This window comes from Bidens hawaiensis, unplaced genomic scaffold, assembly GCF_021521415.1.
Source record: "Bidens hawaiensis isolate Kalapana, Puna unplaced genomic scaffold, B.hawaiensis_p1.1 tig00022752_1, whole genome shotgun sequence".
NCBI lineage: Eukaryota > Viridiplantae > Streptophyta > Magnoliopsida > Asterales > Asteraceae > Bidens > Bidens hawaiensis.
Window position 1 is genome coordinate 146517 of NW_027493557.1, and position 16668 is coordinate 163184.

General features: G+C 39.2%; 1 protein-coding gene and 1 pseudogene across 2 annotated transcripts; one reads left to right on the forward strand and one right to left on the reverse strand.

Annotated features, from left to right (window-relative positions):
* Positions 1 to 1981: 1981 nt before the first annotated feature.
* LOC143566225 (uncharacterized) lies at positions 1982 to 5924 on the forward strand (annotated as a pseudogene). Its single transcript, XR_013141205.1, has 5 exons — positions 1982 to 2396; positions 2470 to 2658; positions 3097 to 3126; positions 3311 to 4389; positions 5080 to 5924. The product of XR_013141205.1 is annotated as an uncharacterized LOC143566225 (transcript).
* A 1084-nt stretch (positions 5925 to 7008) lies between these two features.
* Positions 7009 to 10596, reverse strand: LOC143566226 (putative pectinesterase/pectinesterase inhibitor 34). The gene is made up of 3 exons (XM_077052976.1): positions 9654 to 10596; positions 8735 to 8874; positions 7009 to 7947 (listed from the first exon to the last, which is right to left on the reverse strand). Exons 1-3 carry the CDS (start codon positions 10583 to 10585, stop codon positions 7250 to 7252), a joined length of 1770 nt encoding a protein of 589 aa, XP_076909091.1. The 5' UTR covers positions 10586 to 10596; the 3' UTR covers positions 7009 to 7249.
* Between the last annotated feature and the right edge of the window lie 6072 nt (positions 10597 to 16668).

Genomic DNA, 16668 nt, shown 5'->3' on the forward strand with positions numbered 1-16668 from the left:
GCTACGACTCCCAACCAAAAATTTTGGGTTCTAGTCATTTGTGGCATTTTAAGTCTATTTTTATACAAAAAACTTTTTATAAAGCCAAAATCATAACAAACTAAGTTCATTTAAAAATTAAATTGTTTAAATTCAACAAAATACCCATTTTACTCGAGGCCCAAGTCGGAACTCTGGAACCTAAAGACTTTCTCAATCAGACAGGATAGATGGATTGAGCGCGCGTTGCCTTGATTTGAGGTGAACTCCTTTTCCTCTTCTTCCGGACCGGACCCTTCCATGCGAGAAGCTGGAAGTCGAGTTATTGATGAATGAGAATCTAATGTCTTATTAAATAGGAGCGATCTTTTCATCCAACTAGAAATATCGAGAAATATCGTAAGAGAAGAAAGCAACTTCACCGAAAGGACAGGTATAATGGGATTTCAAAGAAATGGGCTTCATTTTTTAAGCTTCTTATTACGCCTTTGTGATTTCATATACTATTCCCGTATGCCATATCTCTTATTCAATCTTGCTATACGTCCAAGCTCTCCCCCATCGGTAGTTGGAAGCAGAACTGAGACTGGCTGTGACTGAAGGAAAAGGGAGCTAGGTGTGATAGGAGGGCACGGTTAAACAGGTAAGCGAAGGCTCTCTCTCTCGCTCTGTGGTATTGTGTTCGAAGACGGCCTTGCTATCTACCCTATGTACCAGACATAAATTTTCTATATTTGTTGAAATTTGTTTATGACAATTACTTAGGCATTTTATTTTTATGGCAATCATTATTTGCAATCAATTAGTTATATTTTGTAAACATAATAAATCAAGACGGGTTCTTGGCCGGGTATATCCAACGAGTATCTTGACAACCCGATTAAAAACCCAAAACCGGACTAGTAATTACCCGATTAAAACTCGACAAAACCTGACCCAAACCCGATCCATTGCATCCCTCATCTAACCTAGTTAAATCTATACTATATATAATGCATGAAATATGGGCAAATTAAGACACCTACATTTTAAGTAATTCACAACTTGTAAAGCTTAAGGTACACATTTAATAGCATGTAAGATAGGGACAAACTTGTCCATTAGAAAATATACATGAAAAAAGTTACAACATTGCCCCCCTCATCTTTACTCAACTTTTGTAAATTTAAAAAATTATTACAACTTTGAACCTTCATCTTTACCTATATATTCTTTTTTATTTTAATTGTAACCAACTTCCCATCAACGATTTTCCAACGGCCGTAATTTTTTCATACGCTAATACATTTTTTTTAAAATTACACCATAAAAACGAGCATTTTATTGTCTTTAATTTGGGTATGGTATTACTATAGTTATTTTCAATTAAAAAAATTAACATGTTACATATAGGCGTTCACAATTCAGTTTTAACGGTTTCTAAGTTAAATAGTGAGCTAAACCGTTAGTTTGATTTTTTTTCATTGAAAATGAAAACTAAAGCATCGAAAATTTAAACTGAATCGTTACTAATGGTTTGGTTTCACGCATTGAGTTTCAATAATAAGTTTACAGTCCAGTCCAGTTTTATATGGCCTATTTTTGGTATAAACCGTAAACCGAACTGCTTTCTATGGTTTGAACATTCAGAAACCAGCTAATCAAAAGTGGCGATTGGTTTAAACGTTCTCAAGATTTCAAACGAATTTTCAACATCCGTAATTGTTACATGATTACTAAGATTTTGGTTTCCCACAGCATCGTGCGGGCACCCCCCGTCTAGTATAATGTATATATGTTAATTAGGGAAAGATGTGTTTGACTATCGGAGTCGTGTTGAGTTGTGTTTAGTTGTGTTGTGTTTCAACGTGCGACTCCAAATCTAAATCTTGTGTCACCGTCGATGTCACGCCCGATCACAAACCCTTAAAGGTTCTTGCTTTGCATACCATTTGATTCATTACAGTTTCAGGGTTTTCAATTCGATTCAATTAACATATCTATCTATCTAGGGCAAACTCACATTCACTCCAATTGCTATTGATCCCAATGTTTTCCTAAACACGACAATTGTGATGCAATCTGCTGAAAACAATAACAGCAACAAGAAGCTTAAATACTCCAATTGCAATATGTCTCTCCACCAGATAATAATACTACTGGTCCTTTTCTATTGACCAAATAGTGCAGGACGACGCTCCCACTTCCGTTAATTTCAGCCCCGACGATAACCTTATATCCTACCTGTTTAGTCCCGATCAACCGGAAAGTCTTCGTCTTTGATCTCACCGCTCGTAAGCAAGACCTCCTCCCGATGGCGGCCTTGACGAGGATAATTTATCACAGGAAGAGAAGTTTAGGAGAGAAAGAGCAAGGGAGTCACACGGGTCAACACCACCTCCAAAAAGACCACAATTATGGTGCCTTTGCCTGCAGGGGTTCGTATGCTCGTCTGTTATATTATGACTGAATTACGTGAAAGTTTAAATATTTGTTTTGTTTTTTGCGCAGATATATTTTATGGACCGTTCTTCGCAACCACAGCTTAAGCTTCCTGCCGATTCCTCCCCAATTGTTGATCCTCATCTGTCACCGGATGGTACTATGCTTGCTTATGTTAAAAACCATGAACTCAATGCATTGGATCTTTTGTACAACAGGTCTAAACGATTGACGTCTGGCGCTAACGGGACTACCAAGGTTAGTTATGCACATTGCACATTTAGGTTATTAGTATGACTCTGTTTTTGATGTGTCAGTTGATTAGGAATATCCAAAATAAGTGTTGTTTTAAGTTGTTATAACCGCATTTGATGATGTTGGGTGTGTTTGTTAGATTTGAAGTTGTTATAACCGCATTTGATGATGTTGGGAATATCCAAAATAAGTGTTTTATGTCAACAAATGCACAAACTTGTGTGTAATCCCTTGCTAAGAATAATGACATTGTGTAAACTCTGTGTACACATAAGCAAATATATTGAAGGTGATATATAATTTATAGTCAATTTTGATTGGTTAACAAGGATCCTATAAATTTTTTTTACTGCACATCATGAGTATTAAATGCAAAGTTTTATCCTTTTGAATAGCTTGTTCAAGATAGACATGTCATTAACCTTTTGTTGTTTTTTACAGACGCATGCTGTTGCTGAGTACATAGCACAGGTGAGATATTCTTGTTCCATTCATCCACACACACAACCATTATATTTTGTTTTGGCACTTCTTGAATCATGAGATACACTGTAAAGCATTGAATATATTTATCAAAAGCAATCAGTCAAACTCCACCACAAAGTTTGTTAGTATAGTTAGAAATGATAAGTGACTCTAAATTTGCAAATTGTAGGAAGAAATGGAGCGAAAGAATGGTTACTGGTGGTCACCAGACAGTAAATACATAGCATTTACAGAGGTGGATTCATCAGAGATACCTCTTTACAGAATCATGCACCAGGGTAAAAGTAGTGTTGGTTCGGAGGCTCAGGAGGAGCATGCTTACCCTTTTGCAGGGGCCACAAATGTCAAGGTTCTTCTCGGGGTCGTTCCCGTTATTGGGGGACCCGTGACCTGGATGGATCTTCGCTGCGGGTCGAACTTCGATGACGAATATTTGGCCAGAGTCAACTGGATTAATGGAAACACTCTCGTTGCACAGGTGTTAAACAGGTCTCATACCAAACTGAAGGTCATTAGATTCGATATTAAAACGGGACAGGGAAAATGTATCTTGGTCGAAGAACACAACACGTGGGTCAATTTGCATGATTGTTTCACACCTTTGGATAAGGAAATAGCTTTCTTTGGGCAAGTGAAAAAACAGGATTTAGACATTTATATCTTCATGATGAAGACGGCATCTGCATGGGACCGATTACACAAGGTGATTGGATGGTAGAGCAGATTGTCGGGGTAGACGAAGCATCAAATTTTATATATTTTACCGGAACTCTGGACGGACCCCTCGAGCGTCATATGTATCGGGCAGCACTGTTCCCAGAGTATGAAGTGGCAGCACCGGTGAAGTTGACCCATGGTAAAGGAAAATACTCTGTCGTCCTCGATCATCAAATGCAGAAATTTGTAGATGTTCATGAATCTCTGGATTCACCTCCAACGGTATCGCTTCGCTCCTTGCATGATGGAACCCTGATTATGCCTCTTTACGAGCAACAGGCGTCTACGATTCCGAGAGTTAAGAAGCTGCAACTTGAGCCTCCAAAGATTTTCCAAATTAAAGCAAAAGACGGCACCGCTTTATACGGGGCTTTATATAAACCCGATGAGGAAAAGTTTGGGCCGCCTCCCTACAAAACTATGATTTCTGTGTATGGTGGTCCTGGTGCACAGCTTGTCAGTGATTCTTGGTCCAACACGGTTGATATGCGAGCTCAGTTTCTTAGAAGTAAAGGCGTTCTAGTATGGAAGGTTAGCCCTCAGCATTTAAATGTAGATATATATTAAATTGTATGTATAGGGTAAAGTTAAAATACAAAGGGAGACAGAAATGAGAAGTGTGAGAAGGATTTGTGACCACACAAAAAACCCCTTAAAAATAAATTAAAAAAAAATAATAAAAAATCATAACTGAAAATATAAAAAAAACTAAAAAAATAAAAAAAAATTGACGAAAAGACACAATGACGAAAATGAACAAAAGACACAATTATAACTAAAAAAAGACACAATAAATCGCAAAATATAACACAATGGCGAACAAAATATAGCACAATGTTGAGTAATATAACACAATATAAAGAAAAAAAAGACACAATGTCAAGGAAAAAAGACACAATCAATGACGAAAATAAACACAAAACACAATGATGAACAAAAAGACACGATTTTTTTCACTTACCATTGTGTGTGTGTGTGTGTTTTTATGAGAACGAGAAAGACGGTGGAAACATTTTTTTGTTTTTACCTTTTTCGTTTTTTTATTAAATTTTGAGTTATGATTTTTTTATTTATTTTTTTTTAAATTTTTTTGAGGGGTTTTTTTTGTGGCTAGAAATCCTTTTCATCCTTCTCATTTTTGTTCCCCTTTGTAGAAATCTTGTATGTATATATATCTTTTTAAGTAGAATTAGTTGAAATTAATAATATGTTGGTATTCAGATGGATAACAGGGGCAGTTCGCGAAGAGGTTTAGCATTTGAAGGTGCGTTGAAGCAAAACTTTGGACGTTTTGATGCCGAGGATCAGGTTGTTGGGGCGGATTGGCTTGTGAAAGAAGGGCTGGCAAAAACATGGGAAATTGGAATGTACGGTTGGAGCTACGGTGGATACCTCTCCGCCATCTCTCTTTCAAGGTTTCCCGACGTTTTCAAGTGTGCTGTTTCTGGTGAGCCTGTGACTTCCTGGGACGGGTATGATTCGTTTTATACAGAAAAGTACATGGGCATGCCTGATGACAATAAATCGGGGTATTCATATGGGTCGGTGATGAAGCATGTGGACGGGCTGAAGGGAAAGCTGCTGCTGGTTCATGTGTTGATTGATGAGAATGTGCATTTTAGGCATACTGCTAGGCTTGTTAACGCTTTGGTGGGAGCTCGAAAGGGTTATGAGTTGTTGATATTCCCGGATGCACGGCATATGCCTCGGCCGTTTAAGGATCGGCTATACATGGAAGAAAGGATATGGGACTTCATTCAGAGGAGTTTATGATGGAATGAGGAATGGTACTAGCCGCCGCCTTTTTTTTTTTTATAATTTATGTATATCTTTTTTTGTTTCCCTTGTTAACTGCATCCTACACAATAAAATAAAATGAAACGATTGCGAAAAATCACTGGACTTGGTTTGAAAGGTTTTAGCAAAATAAATGATGTATGAATGAATCCTAAAGATGTGATAGTATGCTGATGGTGTTGTGATGTGTAAGGCAACTTGCAAGTGGATTGGTGGGTCTGTCCTTCAAATACACTTGTCCATTTAATGTCACAACCACTCTTATCGTTTATTCAAATATTTTATTTTTTTATTTTTATTTTTTCAAAAATTATACTAGAGAACTAGAGAATGTGTGGAGGTTGTAAACATTTTAAAAATGAACTTTTTTTGTATCTTAATACTTCAACAAAGACATTTTTAAATTATTGGGTTGCTTTATTATCTTATATTCTAGTCTTTTTCCAAGCAAATTAATATAAGTACCAGTTTATATTAATCAAAAGATATATACAATATGTCTAGAGAAGTTAACACGGATTTATGGACAATTAAAATAGCTAGTACTTATAATATGTCTTCATTTTAGTTTAATACTTTTGTAACTTTCAAGCAAGTTAATTTAATGAAGAAGCAAGGATATAGTTATTTTGTTTGGGCTTTATATCGTGATATGTTAAAGAGAAAAAAAAAAGAAAATTCTTTTAGAGCATTCACATCACATTCTCCATCTCCATCTCTATAATTACAATAAAAAACACTATATTTTCTCTCTTATATACAATTAAATAATAATTTTTTACATCTTTATTAAAAAATAAATAAAAGATGAACAGTGCTTCTCCAAATTTACCCATCTTTTTAAATTTTCTCTCTCATCTATTCACAAACACTTACCATTCTCTAAAATCTTTTAGAGATTTCTCTCACAAAGTTTTTAAAAACCTGATGTGAATGCTCTTATATAGTCCTCGAAACATGACTTTACTATCAACTTCTTTAATATAATATTAGTTTCAACAATTCAAAGGCCCCTCATCCATAATCATTAACTAATATGCATTTTACTGTCTCCTGAATTCCTTTACATTGAAGAATTACCATCATTGTTTTAAAAGAATGTTTTGTAACTATATTATATAGTATATAAATTGTTAAAAAATGATCTGATTACAATAGAAAAGTCAGATATAGTAGCAAGTAAACAGCGTTACTAAAACACACACACCGTGTTAGATTTAAAGATTTAAATCCGATGGATATTCAAAATTCCAATGAAAGCACAAGGCCACAACCAATTTAACGTTGCATTTAAATTACTGATCACATTATAAATACCGGACAAAAAAATATGGGGACCATAAGAACATGATCTTTGACAAATCTACCTACTATTTATTAGAATCTTGACTCAATCAAAATATTAATTGAATCGACGTACGTACACATGAATAGTTATAGTTATAATACAAGTAAGTAATTCATACTGTGGTACGATGTTTAAGTTGCTTGCAACTAACATGGGACGTTTTACATGCATGTTTTTGTTTATTTTTACCACCTATAAATATAAATCCACAAATATTTTTCAATGTCAATTACTAAAAATAAACTATTATTCAGATAGACCAGCTAAAAATGCAACTCCAGTGGAAGGTAACCATGACGACCCATATATAAACTGACCCACCGTGAACCGGCTCGCCTCTACTGTCGTGGTAATCACCCGATAACCCGGCCAGTTGACCCGCTGACCGATGGCCCCACCCGGCCCATAGTTCATATACTCACCATAGTACAATGTGTCTAGTGCAAATGTTGCATTCCACTCTAGCCAACCCCTAGGGTGGATGTGGTCACCCATGTAAGTTTGCAAGTACACGGTCCGTGAGTAAAGCTTCCACGGACGCCCAAGATACGTCGAAAAACTACCTTTGGCCGCCTCCATATCCGGTTGGGCTAAAAGCCGACAAGCGTGGATCGAGATTCCAGTGTTTTGATTTGGGTCTTTCCGGTTTTGAGCTGTAATAGTGACCTTTTGGAGAGGCATTGGTTTTCTTGCATACATGCTGCAGTTTTGGAACACGACAGCCGCATTGCCAAAGATAAAATCGACCGTGCCATAAATATCACATTCACGGAAAAACTGGCGTTGCGAGTGGACGTATAACGTGTCTTGATACCCTATGATGTTGCAACGGTACACAACTGATCGGTCGGCACCGACACGCAACGCCACGGCTTGGTGTTTGGAAGGGCCGGCATAGTTCTCGAAGGTCATATCTCTTGCAATGAAACCAGTACCGGTGGCAGCTGTTTGCGGAAATTTACAAAACAAGACAATATCATTAATATTAATTAAAGATGTAGAATCTGATAACATTTAATAATGTATAGCAATGAATAAAGTAGTAATATCAATCTATCGCTATTAGAAAAAGGCTTTTTGTTTCCAATCAATATATATGTGCTCGTTTCAATAGAAAAACATTTATTAGTTTTTAATCCAACATGTGGTATCAATTTTATTTTGAGTTGAGTTGAATGTCCATTAAAACTTAGGTTATAGTTTTTAAAACCAATAATTCAAATAAAAAGGTTAAAAAGAAATGATAACACCGTACCAACATTAAGTTAGACGGGTTTAATAGACAAGAATGGAAGGGGTGGGTGTAAATAATTACTCCATAAAAGATTTAAAAACTTTAGACCATCCTTGCATAATATTGCATTGGATACCCCCACAAAAATAATGTGACTGACTTCCTTTATTTATGTTCTATATCCTTCAATTTCCATCCACCACTCTTCAAGATATTATGTTAAATCATGTGGTGGTTATAAAAAAGAAAATATATTAATAAGAGTGTATTGTTATACAGCTTTTATTATTTAATGATATATTAATTTTATATATCTATTATAATGAAATTTGGTTTATTCTATAATAATAACATTAATATTGTTTATTCTATAATAACTCCAATGTAAAATGGGCCCCTAGTTGGATATAAGTAGTCTAGCCTGCTACTTTTTACTTTTTGATCCAAAATGAGAAATAGGGTCCAAAACGAAAAAAAGAAAAGAAAGGAATAATTACCGAAAGAGGCTGTGTGGAAAGTAGTGACATTATTAACCACTACATTTATTCCTCCAGTAATCACTGTTTTACCCTTTCCATCTCCTATGAACATCAAATTCGTCTTCTTCCTTCCCACTTTTAGATTATCTTCTTCGTACCTATTATTATTATTATTAATTCAAACAGTTACCAATCCATCCATCATTTACTAGTGTTTTACGTCCACGTCCAAACTCACTTTAATTCGTTATAAAAGAATTTCAAGATTTCTTGATATGTCACACCCACCTTATAATAATATAATAAGTTTTGCTTAAAACAAAAATTAGGTAGCATTTGTTAGTTAAAAGACTTATTGCATAATTATTACTTCCAACTTAACCAAATCTTCTATCTACATAATAATAATAATAATAATAATAACATTCAACAAAAACAATCCATGATTGCCCCTATCTCCCCTCCTCCTATGTATTTAAAGTAGGAGACTTTTTAATTAACGAACTAAAAGTTACTCCACATTTTTACACTTGGCATCCACTCCTAGATTACTATTTTAAAATCATTATCATTTATAACTCTAACCAACCAAAAAAATATTATAATCTTAAGTTTCACAAAGAAAGACTTGATTGGAGCTCCTCTAGAATATTTAAGAACATAACAATATTTAATGCACGTGAATAAACTTTCAAAAAGGAAAATAACGCGTTTTATCTTGCTTCCAAAAAGTGTTAGTGAAAGTAGAAAAGTTTTATTGTGAATGTGTGAACTTTTAATGATAGTAACTTTGGTTAATCTACTAGTTTAATTTTATACTCTAGTTTTTAAACTGTAATATTATTTATACATTTAGTATGTTAACTGTAATATTATTTATATGTTTAGTATGTTAATTTTATTAATACCGGATTCTACTAGCATTAATATCTTTTACCTTCCTGCCTTTACGTAGATTATGATCCGCCGGGTACTATTCTCAGGCGCCTTCTTAATCGCCTCCGCAATGGTCTTACACGTCCCATTTCCATCCTTCGACACCACAATATCCGCTTTGATTCCGGCCACCGGCATCTGCAGCAACCGCCTCTCCTTCCGACTGAACCACTCCGGGTACGCCATCAACCTCCTTCTCCGGTGCTGTATCGGCACTCCATCAAAATCACCTCCGTCAGTCGCCGCCGCGTAAATCGCCAAACAATTACTCACCAGCTTCGACAAGTCCTTCAGCTTCTCATCCATCTGCCGCTTCACGTAACCGTTTTCCACCTCCGCCAGTCCCTCCGTACACGTGTCCTGATTCGTCAGCGCCGCGCTCAGCCACGTCATCACATCCTGAGTCGATCCTTTTTTACTAGTTTGACCAGGCGCCACGGAGTAAAGCGAGCGTGAGAGCTGGTCAACGGATTCCTCAAGGAGCTCAAGACAGTCCTCGTAAGCGGAGCGTACACGTGTACTCATCTGGAGGTTGCTAATATCGGCTGACGTGTACAACGCTCTCCCCACGCGCTGTAGCGTCATGTTCACCGAAATGTGGATCATGTCTTTGTCCGACGCGCCAGAGGAGCCTGGGAAGTTTACTAGCGAGTTTAGACAGAGGTTTTGGTAACGAGTCCGGCTGCAGACGCGTGACATGGCTTCCGTGGGTCGGGGATGGGTGGATCCGTGGGGTGTATCGGGTCGGGTTCGGTAACGGACGACAAGGCCCACCGACACGAGGGAAACGATAATGAGAGCGAAAGCGAAGAGGGAGAGAAGCTTGAGTTTGGAAATGGGAGTGGGTGTGGGTGTCGGGTAGTTGTGTGGTTTTAATGGGGCGTCGGGTCGGTTTCTACCCGGCTGGTACTTGCCAAGCCTACCGTACTCCATTGTGAATGAATGATAATAATAATAATAAAGGTTGAATGAGGGTGATGATGGATGAGAGTGTAACGGAGTAAAGTATATATGGTGGTCAAGTACGCATTAGTAGTAGTAGCAGTAGTTGTTGTGAAGTCGATGTCGGAAGGCTTAGCTGGTGGCAACTACTGGCAGGCACCCCAATTATCCATTTCATTCCTTAATATTATTTTTAATAATAAATAAATATTCAAATACCTTCCACTGTCCAATTTTAAATTCCCTAACTCTGTCTTTTAAATTTAACCAAAAAACACAATTTTTTTAATTTATACATCATTTTGTACGAACCTTCTTCAACCTATTCTTCATTCCTATCTCTATATGTTTTTGGTTTGCATATAAAAGGGCAGTTGCAAATGGAGTGTTGTAGAAGCACTCTAAATTTGGAGATTTCCTATAAAATTTCACTAAAATTTAAAAATGAAGTTTGGAGATAGAGAATTGGTTGGAGTGGTTATTTAGATGTTTTTTCTAAATTTTAGAAACAGAGATGAGTATAGAAAACCTATTAAAAATGCTCTTATAATAACACTCGAATTTGCTATTCTTATTTTATTTTCTAATTCTAATTCTAATTCAAATGTTTTGTTGTTTTTATAACTTTTTATTCGAAGTCTCGTCATTGTTCTGCTATCATTCTAGCTATTTCTAGTTCTAATAAAAGGATTTATAATAATAGACCAGTTTATTTAAAAGAAACAAATTCCAAAACTTAGTATTAACTTATTATTAGAGTATTCCCATCCCATTCTACATCCCTATCTGTATAATTACACTAAAAATACTACATTTCTCTCTCATGTTCAATTAAATAATATTTTTTATACATTTATCATTACAGTTTTCTCTCTCCTCTACTCATAACCAATCCAACAAATATTAAAAAATAAATAGGGGCAAACAATGTTTCAAAATGTTTCCCCAAATTTACAAAAAATCACTACATTTCTCTATTCACCCTATAATTTACACTCACAATCACTCACAACCTAACCCTATAATTTGCAAACTCCCCAAACATAATTATAGAGGATGAGACGTGAATGCTCTTATGCATATTTCTTCTTTCAATTTATGTTAGTTAAATTAACGTAAGCCATTTTGGTTATTGAAACTTTCATGATTTTAGATGCTAATCATTAACTCTTCATGATGATGGAATGATTTTTGGAAATCATCAAACTTGAATTATCTTATTTAGATAGCATCTCTGAGAAAATTGAGTTGAATATCTTTTCATGGGTTCTTATCGAACATAAATCAATTTCATCGTATAACCCTAACCAAATAAAGAAGAAACCAGATCAACGTGCATATACAATTAGATCAAGGTCCATGCATCCACATGATTTTGTCACTTGACATGTGAAGAGGTAGGTCCCAGCAGAGCCCAGTTGGACCCGCAGGACTCACCTTGAAGAGAGACGTCTGCGCAGAAACCAACTAGATCCGCAGGACCCACCATGCTTAGAGACGTGACGTCCTTACGCGCAGTACGCAAGCTGTTCCAGCAGGAAATGCCTCCCAATGGTGAAGTACTCCGCCTGTTCCCGCAGCTGCGGATACAAGCCATCAGGGAAGGCCACCCGCGCAGCAAGGCTACACGCACAAGGCACTTAGCTCTCAATAATTCAGTTGTCACCTGAAGGAATGAGCAAAGCCGGGAACAATCCCGCACAAAGGTGGGAGGGGGAATACTCCCGCCCAAATAAGCCAGTCCGTACGATACGGGAAGATCTTTTGTACTGTACATGACGAGGTATGGGCAAAAGATCTGACCAAAGATACGACAGCTCATTGACAACAGTATGGCGAGCAGCATGCTCTTGTACTGTATGTCACTATTAGCCGCTGCCTACTCACCAACTCCTGTCATACCACGTGCATAGCCGGCAGTTGGTGGAAAAGGAATAGTACACAGCAGGCCTGGTCACTGTCAGCCGCTGCCTACCCACCAACTACCAGCATGGCACGTGCGTAGGCCACAGTTGGTAGAACATGAATAATATTCAGCCGGCTATACCTTCTTGGAAACCTACCTTCGGCTATAAATACCCCAAATGGTATGATCATCTCATCTCATCATCTTATCATCATATACTATCTCGTATTACATATTATACCTGATATCTGCTCTAGCAATCTCTCAATATACATTTATATTCAAGAGCAATCTAGTCTGATTCTCACGCCGGAGGGTGGTCACAAGGAGGAACCCCCCCTTCTCAGTGACGAGCTCGCGGTGTCTGTTTTGCAGGTTATCAGAAGAACCATCTTTGCCGGGTCTAACCCCTCGTGGGAAACATCTAACCCCCAGGTTATCCGTAATCTGCCCGGGGCCGATTAGTGTTTCTTCATTGGCGCCATCTGTGGGACAAAGCTAGAACTTCATTTCTTTTCAGTTTTTTCAAACTTCTGGAAAGATGGTTAAAGAAACCCTGGTAACCACAACCCCAGCTACTGGGGGGAATACCGGCGACTACACAGTTTTTACGAACACTACCCCGGTTACCCAAGCCGGGGCAAGTGCAGTAAATTTTACGAACACTACCCCAGTTACCCAAGCTGGGGCAAGTGCAGTAAATAATCGCTCACTAGGATTCACCGATACCCGGTTAGAGAGAGAACGAACGAGGCTCCCCCGCCAAACACTCGATGAAATTAAAGCGTGGGCGGAAGCACGTCAAAAAGAATCCCAAGCTGAGTTGGATGAACGCTTACGTTTACTCCAACAGGCTGTTGAATTTGTATACTTTGACGATGATTCGGAGGAATCCGATAGTGACGCAAACCCTCGTCATAGGGCGAAAGGGAAGCGTAAGGAAACGGACTACGAACCGAGAAGGCGTTTTGAAGAAACCTTCAAACCAAAAAACACAGGTGGAAATCCACGTGACTTCTCGAAAGCATTTACACCAAATGCTGCAAAGGCGGGAACGTCCAAATTTGCAAAGGACATTGCGGAAGCAATCGTCCCGAAAAGTGCCAAACAGATGTCCAACATCGGCACTTACGATGGTATATCTGATCCAGACGATCATTTGAACAGGTTCATAGCGGGGGCAACCGTCAGTAGTTGGACGGAACCTACGTGGTGTTACATGTTCCAAATGACGCTTGTTGGGCCAGCTAGAGCGTGGTTTGATCGTCTACCGGTCCACCACATCTACGGTTGGGAAGACTTCCAGCAAAAATTTAGCCAACACTTCAGCCAACCAAGAAAGTATACCGAAGAGCAATGGACAATCCTCAAATGCATTCGAGAGGAAGATGAATCTTTGCTAGACTTCATCACTCGCTTCAACTCAAAGAAGCTAAGTCTGGGTAATATCAGCGAAGATCTTGTTCGCGCTGCTTTCATCCAGGGCGCGAACGACCCAGAGCTCATCCGCACCTTAACGGGTAAAGATGGCATGCCATCCACATGGGATGCCATCATGACAGCAGCAAAACGCTTTGCGGAAACGGAGAAGCAACTGGGTAGAGATCTCCCCCAGAGCACAAACCTCTACACCCAGAAAACAAGAGAAGACAACGTCCTTACCGCCCGACTAAACAAAAAGCGGAAGCTAGGCATTTGGCAGTCAAGGGTAAACTTTGACACCTCATCCGGCTTGCAACATCGGTTAGGCGGAAGGGATAACGTACAGTCAAACCAGAACTCCAGATGGACGCCACTCACCAAGAGCGTCACCGAGATATTCGCCACTGAGGAGCTCCCATGGCCAAAGGCTCCAATAATCCGACATCGTCACAATGCTGATCGGAGCAAATACTGTGACTTTCACAGGACAAAAGGCCACAACACTGAAGAATGCACAGACGTAAAGGACATGGTCGAAGCATTTGTCAGAGATGGGACGCTCGCGCACCTCGTGGCGCAATGAACGCTGAGCAGGCTGATGCGTGTAGAACCCCAGTTGGGGAAAACACGAATAAAATTGCAGCTTCAATGTTGGAGACTACATACTGCATAAACAACGAGATCCCGAACCAGGTGCATATCGGCTCGATGGCACTCCCATCCCAACAACATGGAAGGGAGCTCAATTACACAGTTTGCATGTAGATCAATTCCAAATTTGTAAAGAAAAGGCCCAGAGCCACTTCTAATGGAAATGATTCTCCTTAGAACATCGACGCTGATGATTTTACATTTATACTTATGAACTTTCAACACTGATGCCGGTTTTCACCGCATACATGTGTGAAAGTCGTTGCGTGGGGAAGGCGGCAAAACCCGCATAAACCCAAAAAAAAAAAAAAAACGGCAAACCTTCACGCAGGTCTGTTAAGGGTAAAGTTCAGTCATCCCACTAAATGAAAGTGCCGGTCTATCCGCATGAATCATGATAGAGGAAACTGAACACTAACCTATTAACAACCGCGCGTCGAACGGTTAATTTATTTAACACGGATATGCCGGTTTTCACCGCATAATTACGTGAAAAGTCGTTGCGTGGGGAAGGCGGCAGAACCCGCATAAACCCAAAAAACGGCAAACCTCCACGCAGGTCAGATATAGGTAAAGTTTAGCCATCCTACTAAGTGCAAGTGACGGTCCTACCCGCACAATCACGAAAGAGGAAGCAAAACTTCAACCTATTATCTACCACGTTCAAAGGTTAAATTATCCTAAACACTTAGAAATTTCTAAAAAGATGAGGAAAACCTCCAGCAGGTCAGATATAGGTAAAGTTTAGCCATCCTACTAAGTGCAAGTGACGGTCCTACCCGCATAATCACGAAAGAGGAAGCAAAACTTCAACCTATTATCTACCACGTTCAAAGGTTAACTTATCCTAAACACTTAGAAATTTCTAAAAAGATGAGGAAAACCTCCACGCAGGTCAGATATAGGTAAAGTTTAGCCATCATACTAAGTGCAAGTGACGGTCCTACCCGCACAATCACGAAAGAGGAAGCAAAACTTCAACATATTATCTACCACGTTCAAAGGTTAACTTATTCTAAACACTTGGAAAATTGCTAATTTAAACTAAAGTATGCAAGTCATATAACGTTTATAAAGCAAGTAATCCAGTGAAAATAGCGGTCTTACCCGCATAAAGATTTATATTTCATAATATTCATTACAAGAATGGCCGGGTAACTACCCGCCTGCAAGAATATAAATCTATACAAGCTAAACCTATCCTAACAGTGGGAAGGGATCTTCAAGATCAAGCTTCAGGGCCACTTCCACTTGGACCAGCACCATCAGTAGAGCGTGGCGGTTCAAGGAAAGCTTTAAGGATAGCTAACCCATCAGCAGCAGCAGCAGCTTCGTTCACCTTCTCCACCACCGGATGCGGGAAGGCGGCATATTGATTCACTGCTTGGTCGTATACAGCTTCAGTATCCACATCAAATAAAGGGAAGTTGGAAGGCGGGATGCCTTTCTCAACGAACCCTAGACCAAGCAGGAAGCCGGCCTTTTCCCCATCCTCATGAGAAGCGTTGAGGGCTGCGCTCATAGCATCGTCATAAGACGTATCCGCGAAGACCCGATGCACAACCTACAAAAAAGAAAAAATATACAAGTATCAAAACCTTTTCTATTTACAAAGAAAAGCGTGAAGACATTATGAAGCTAAGCTTACCTGAGAAAACGCTTCTCGAAGAAGCCATTCCTTGGCAACCAGAGTCTCCTGGAGGGCAGCTTGAGCTTGGTTACGGGCGCGTTCGGCTTCACTTTTGTTAAGGTTGGCAAGCAACACTTCTTTAGCCGCAGCCTCTTCGACGCCCTTTAGCTTCCGCTCAGTGTGGTCAAGCACCCCCCTCTGGTCCAAGATCTCTTGGAGCTTTTTGGCGTCTTCCATCGCCAAGGCATCATGAGCCTGCTGGAGAGCCTCTAATTTGGCTTTAAGCTCCTCATTCTCCACGCGTAGAGGCTCAGCAACAGCTTCAGCCTTGGTGGCCCTCTCGGTTGCGTTCCGTGCAGTTTCCTTAGCCAGCCGAAGCTGTTCGTTAACAGCTTGGGCAGCCTTGGAACGGGCCTCGAGCCGGGCCTGAACTTCAACCTCGAGGGCCTTGAAGGCCTTCTCCTT

Coding starts and splice junctions, on each gene's coding strand:
- LOC143566226 (XM_077052976.1), bottom strand. CDS start 10,585: ATGGAGTACGGTAGGCTTGGCAAGTACCAGCCGGGTAGAAACCGACCC. Junction 8,875..9,653: donor ATCTACGTAAAGGCAGGAAG/GTAAAAGATATT, acceptor TAATAATAATAG/GTACGAAGAAGATAATCTAA. Junction 7,948..8,734: donor TTTCCACACAGCCTCTTTCG/GTAATTATTCCT, acceptor TTCCGCAAACAG/CTGCCACCGGTACTGGTTTC.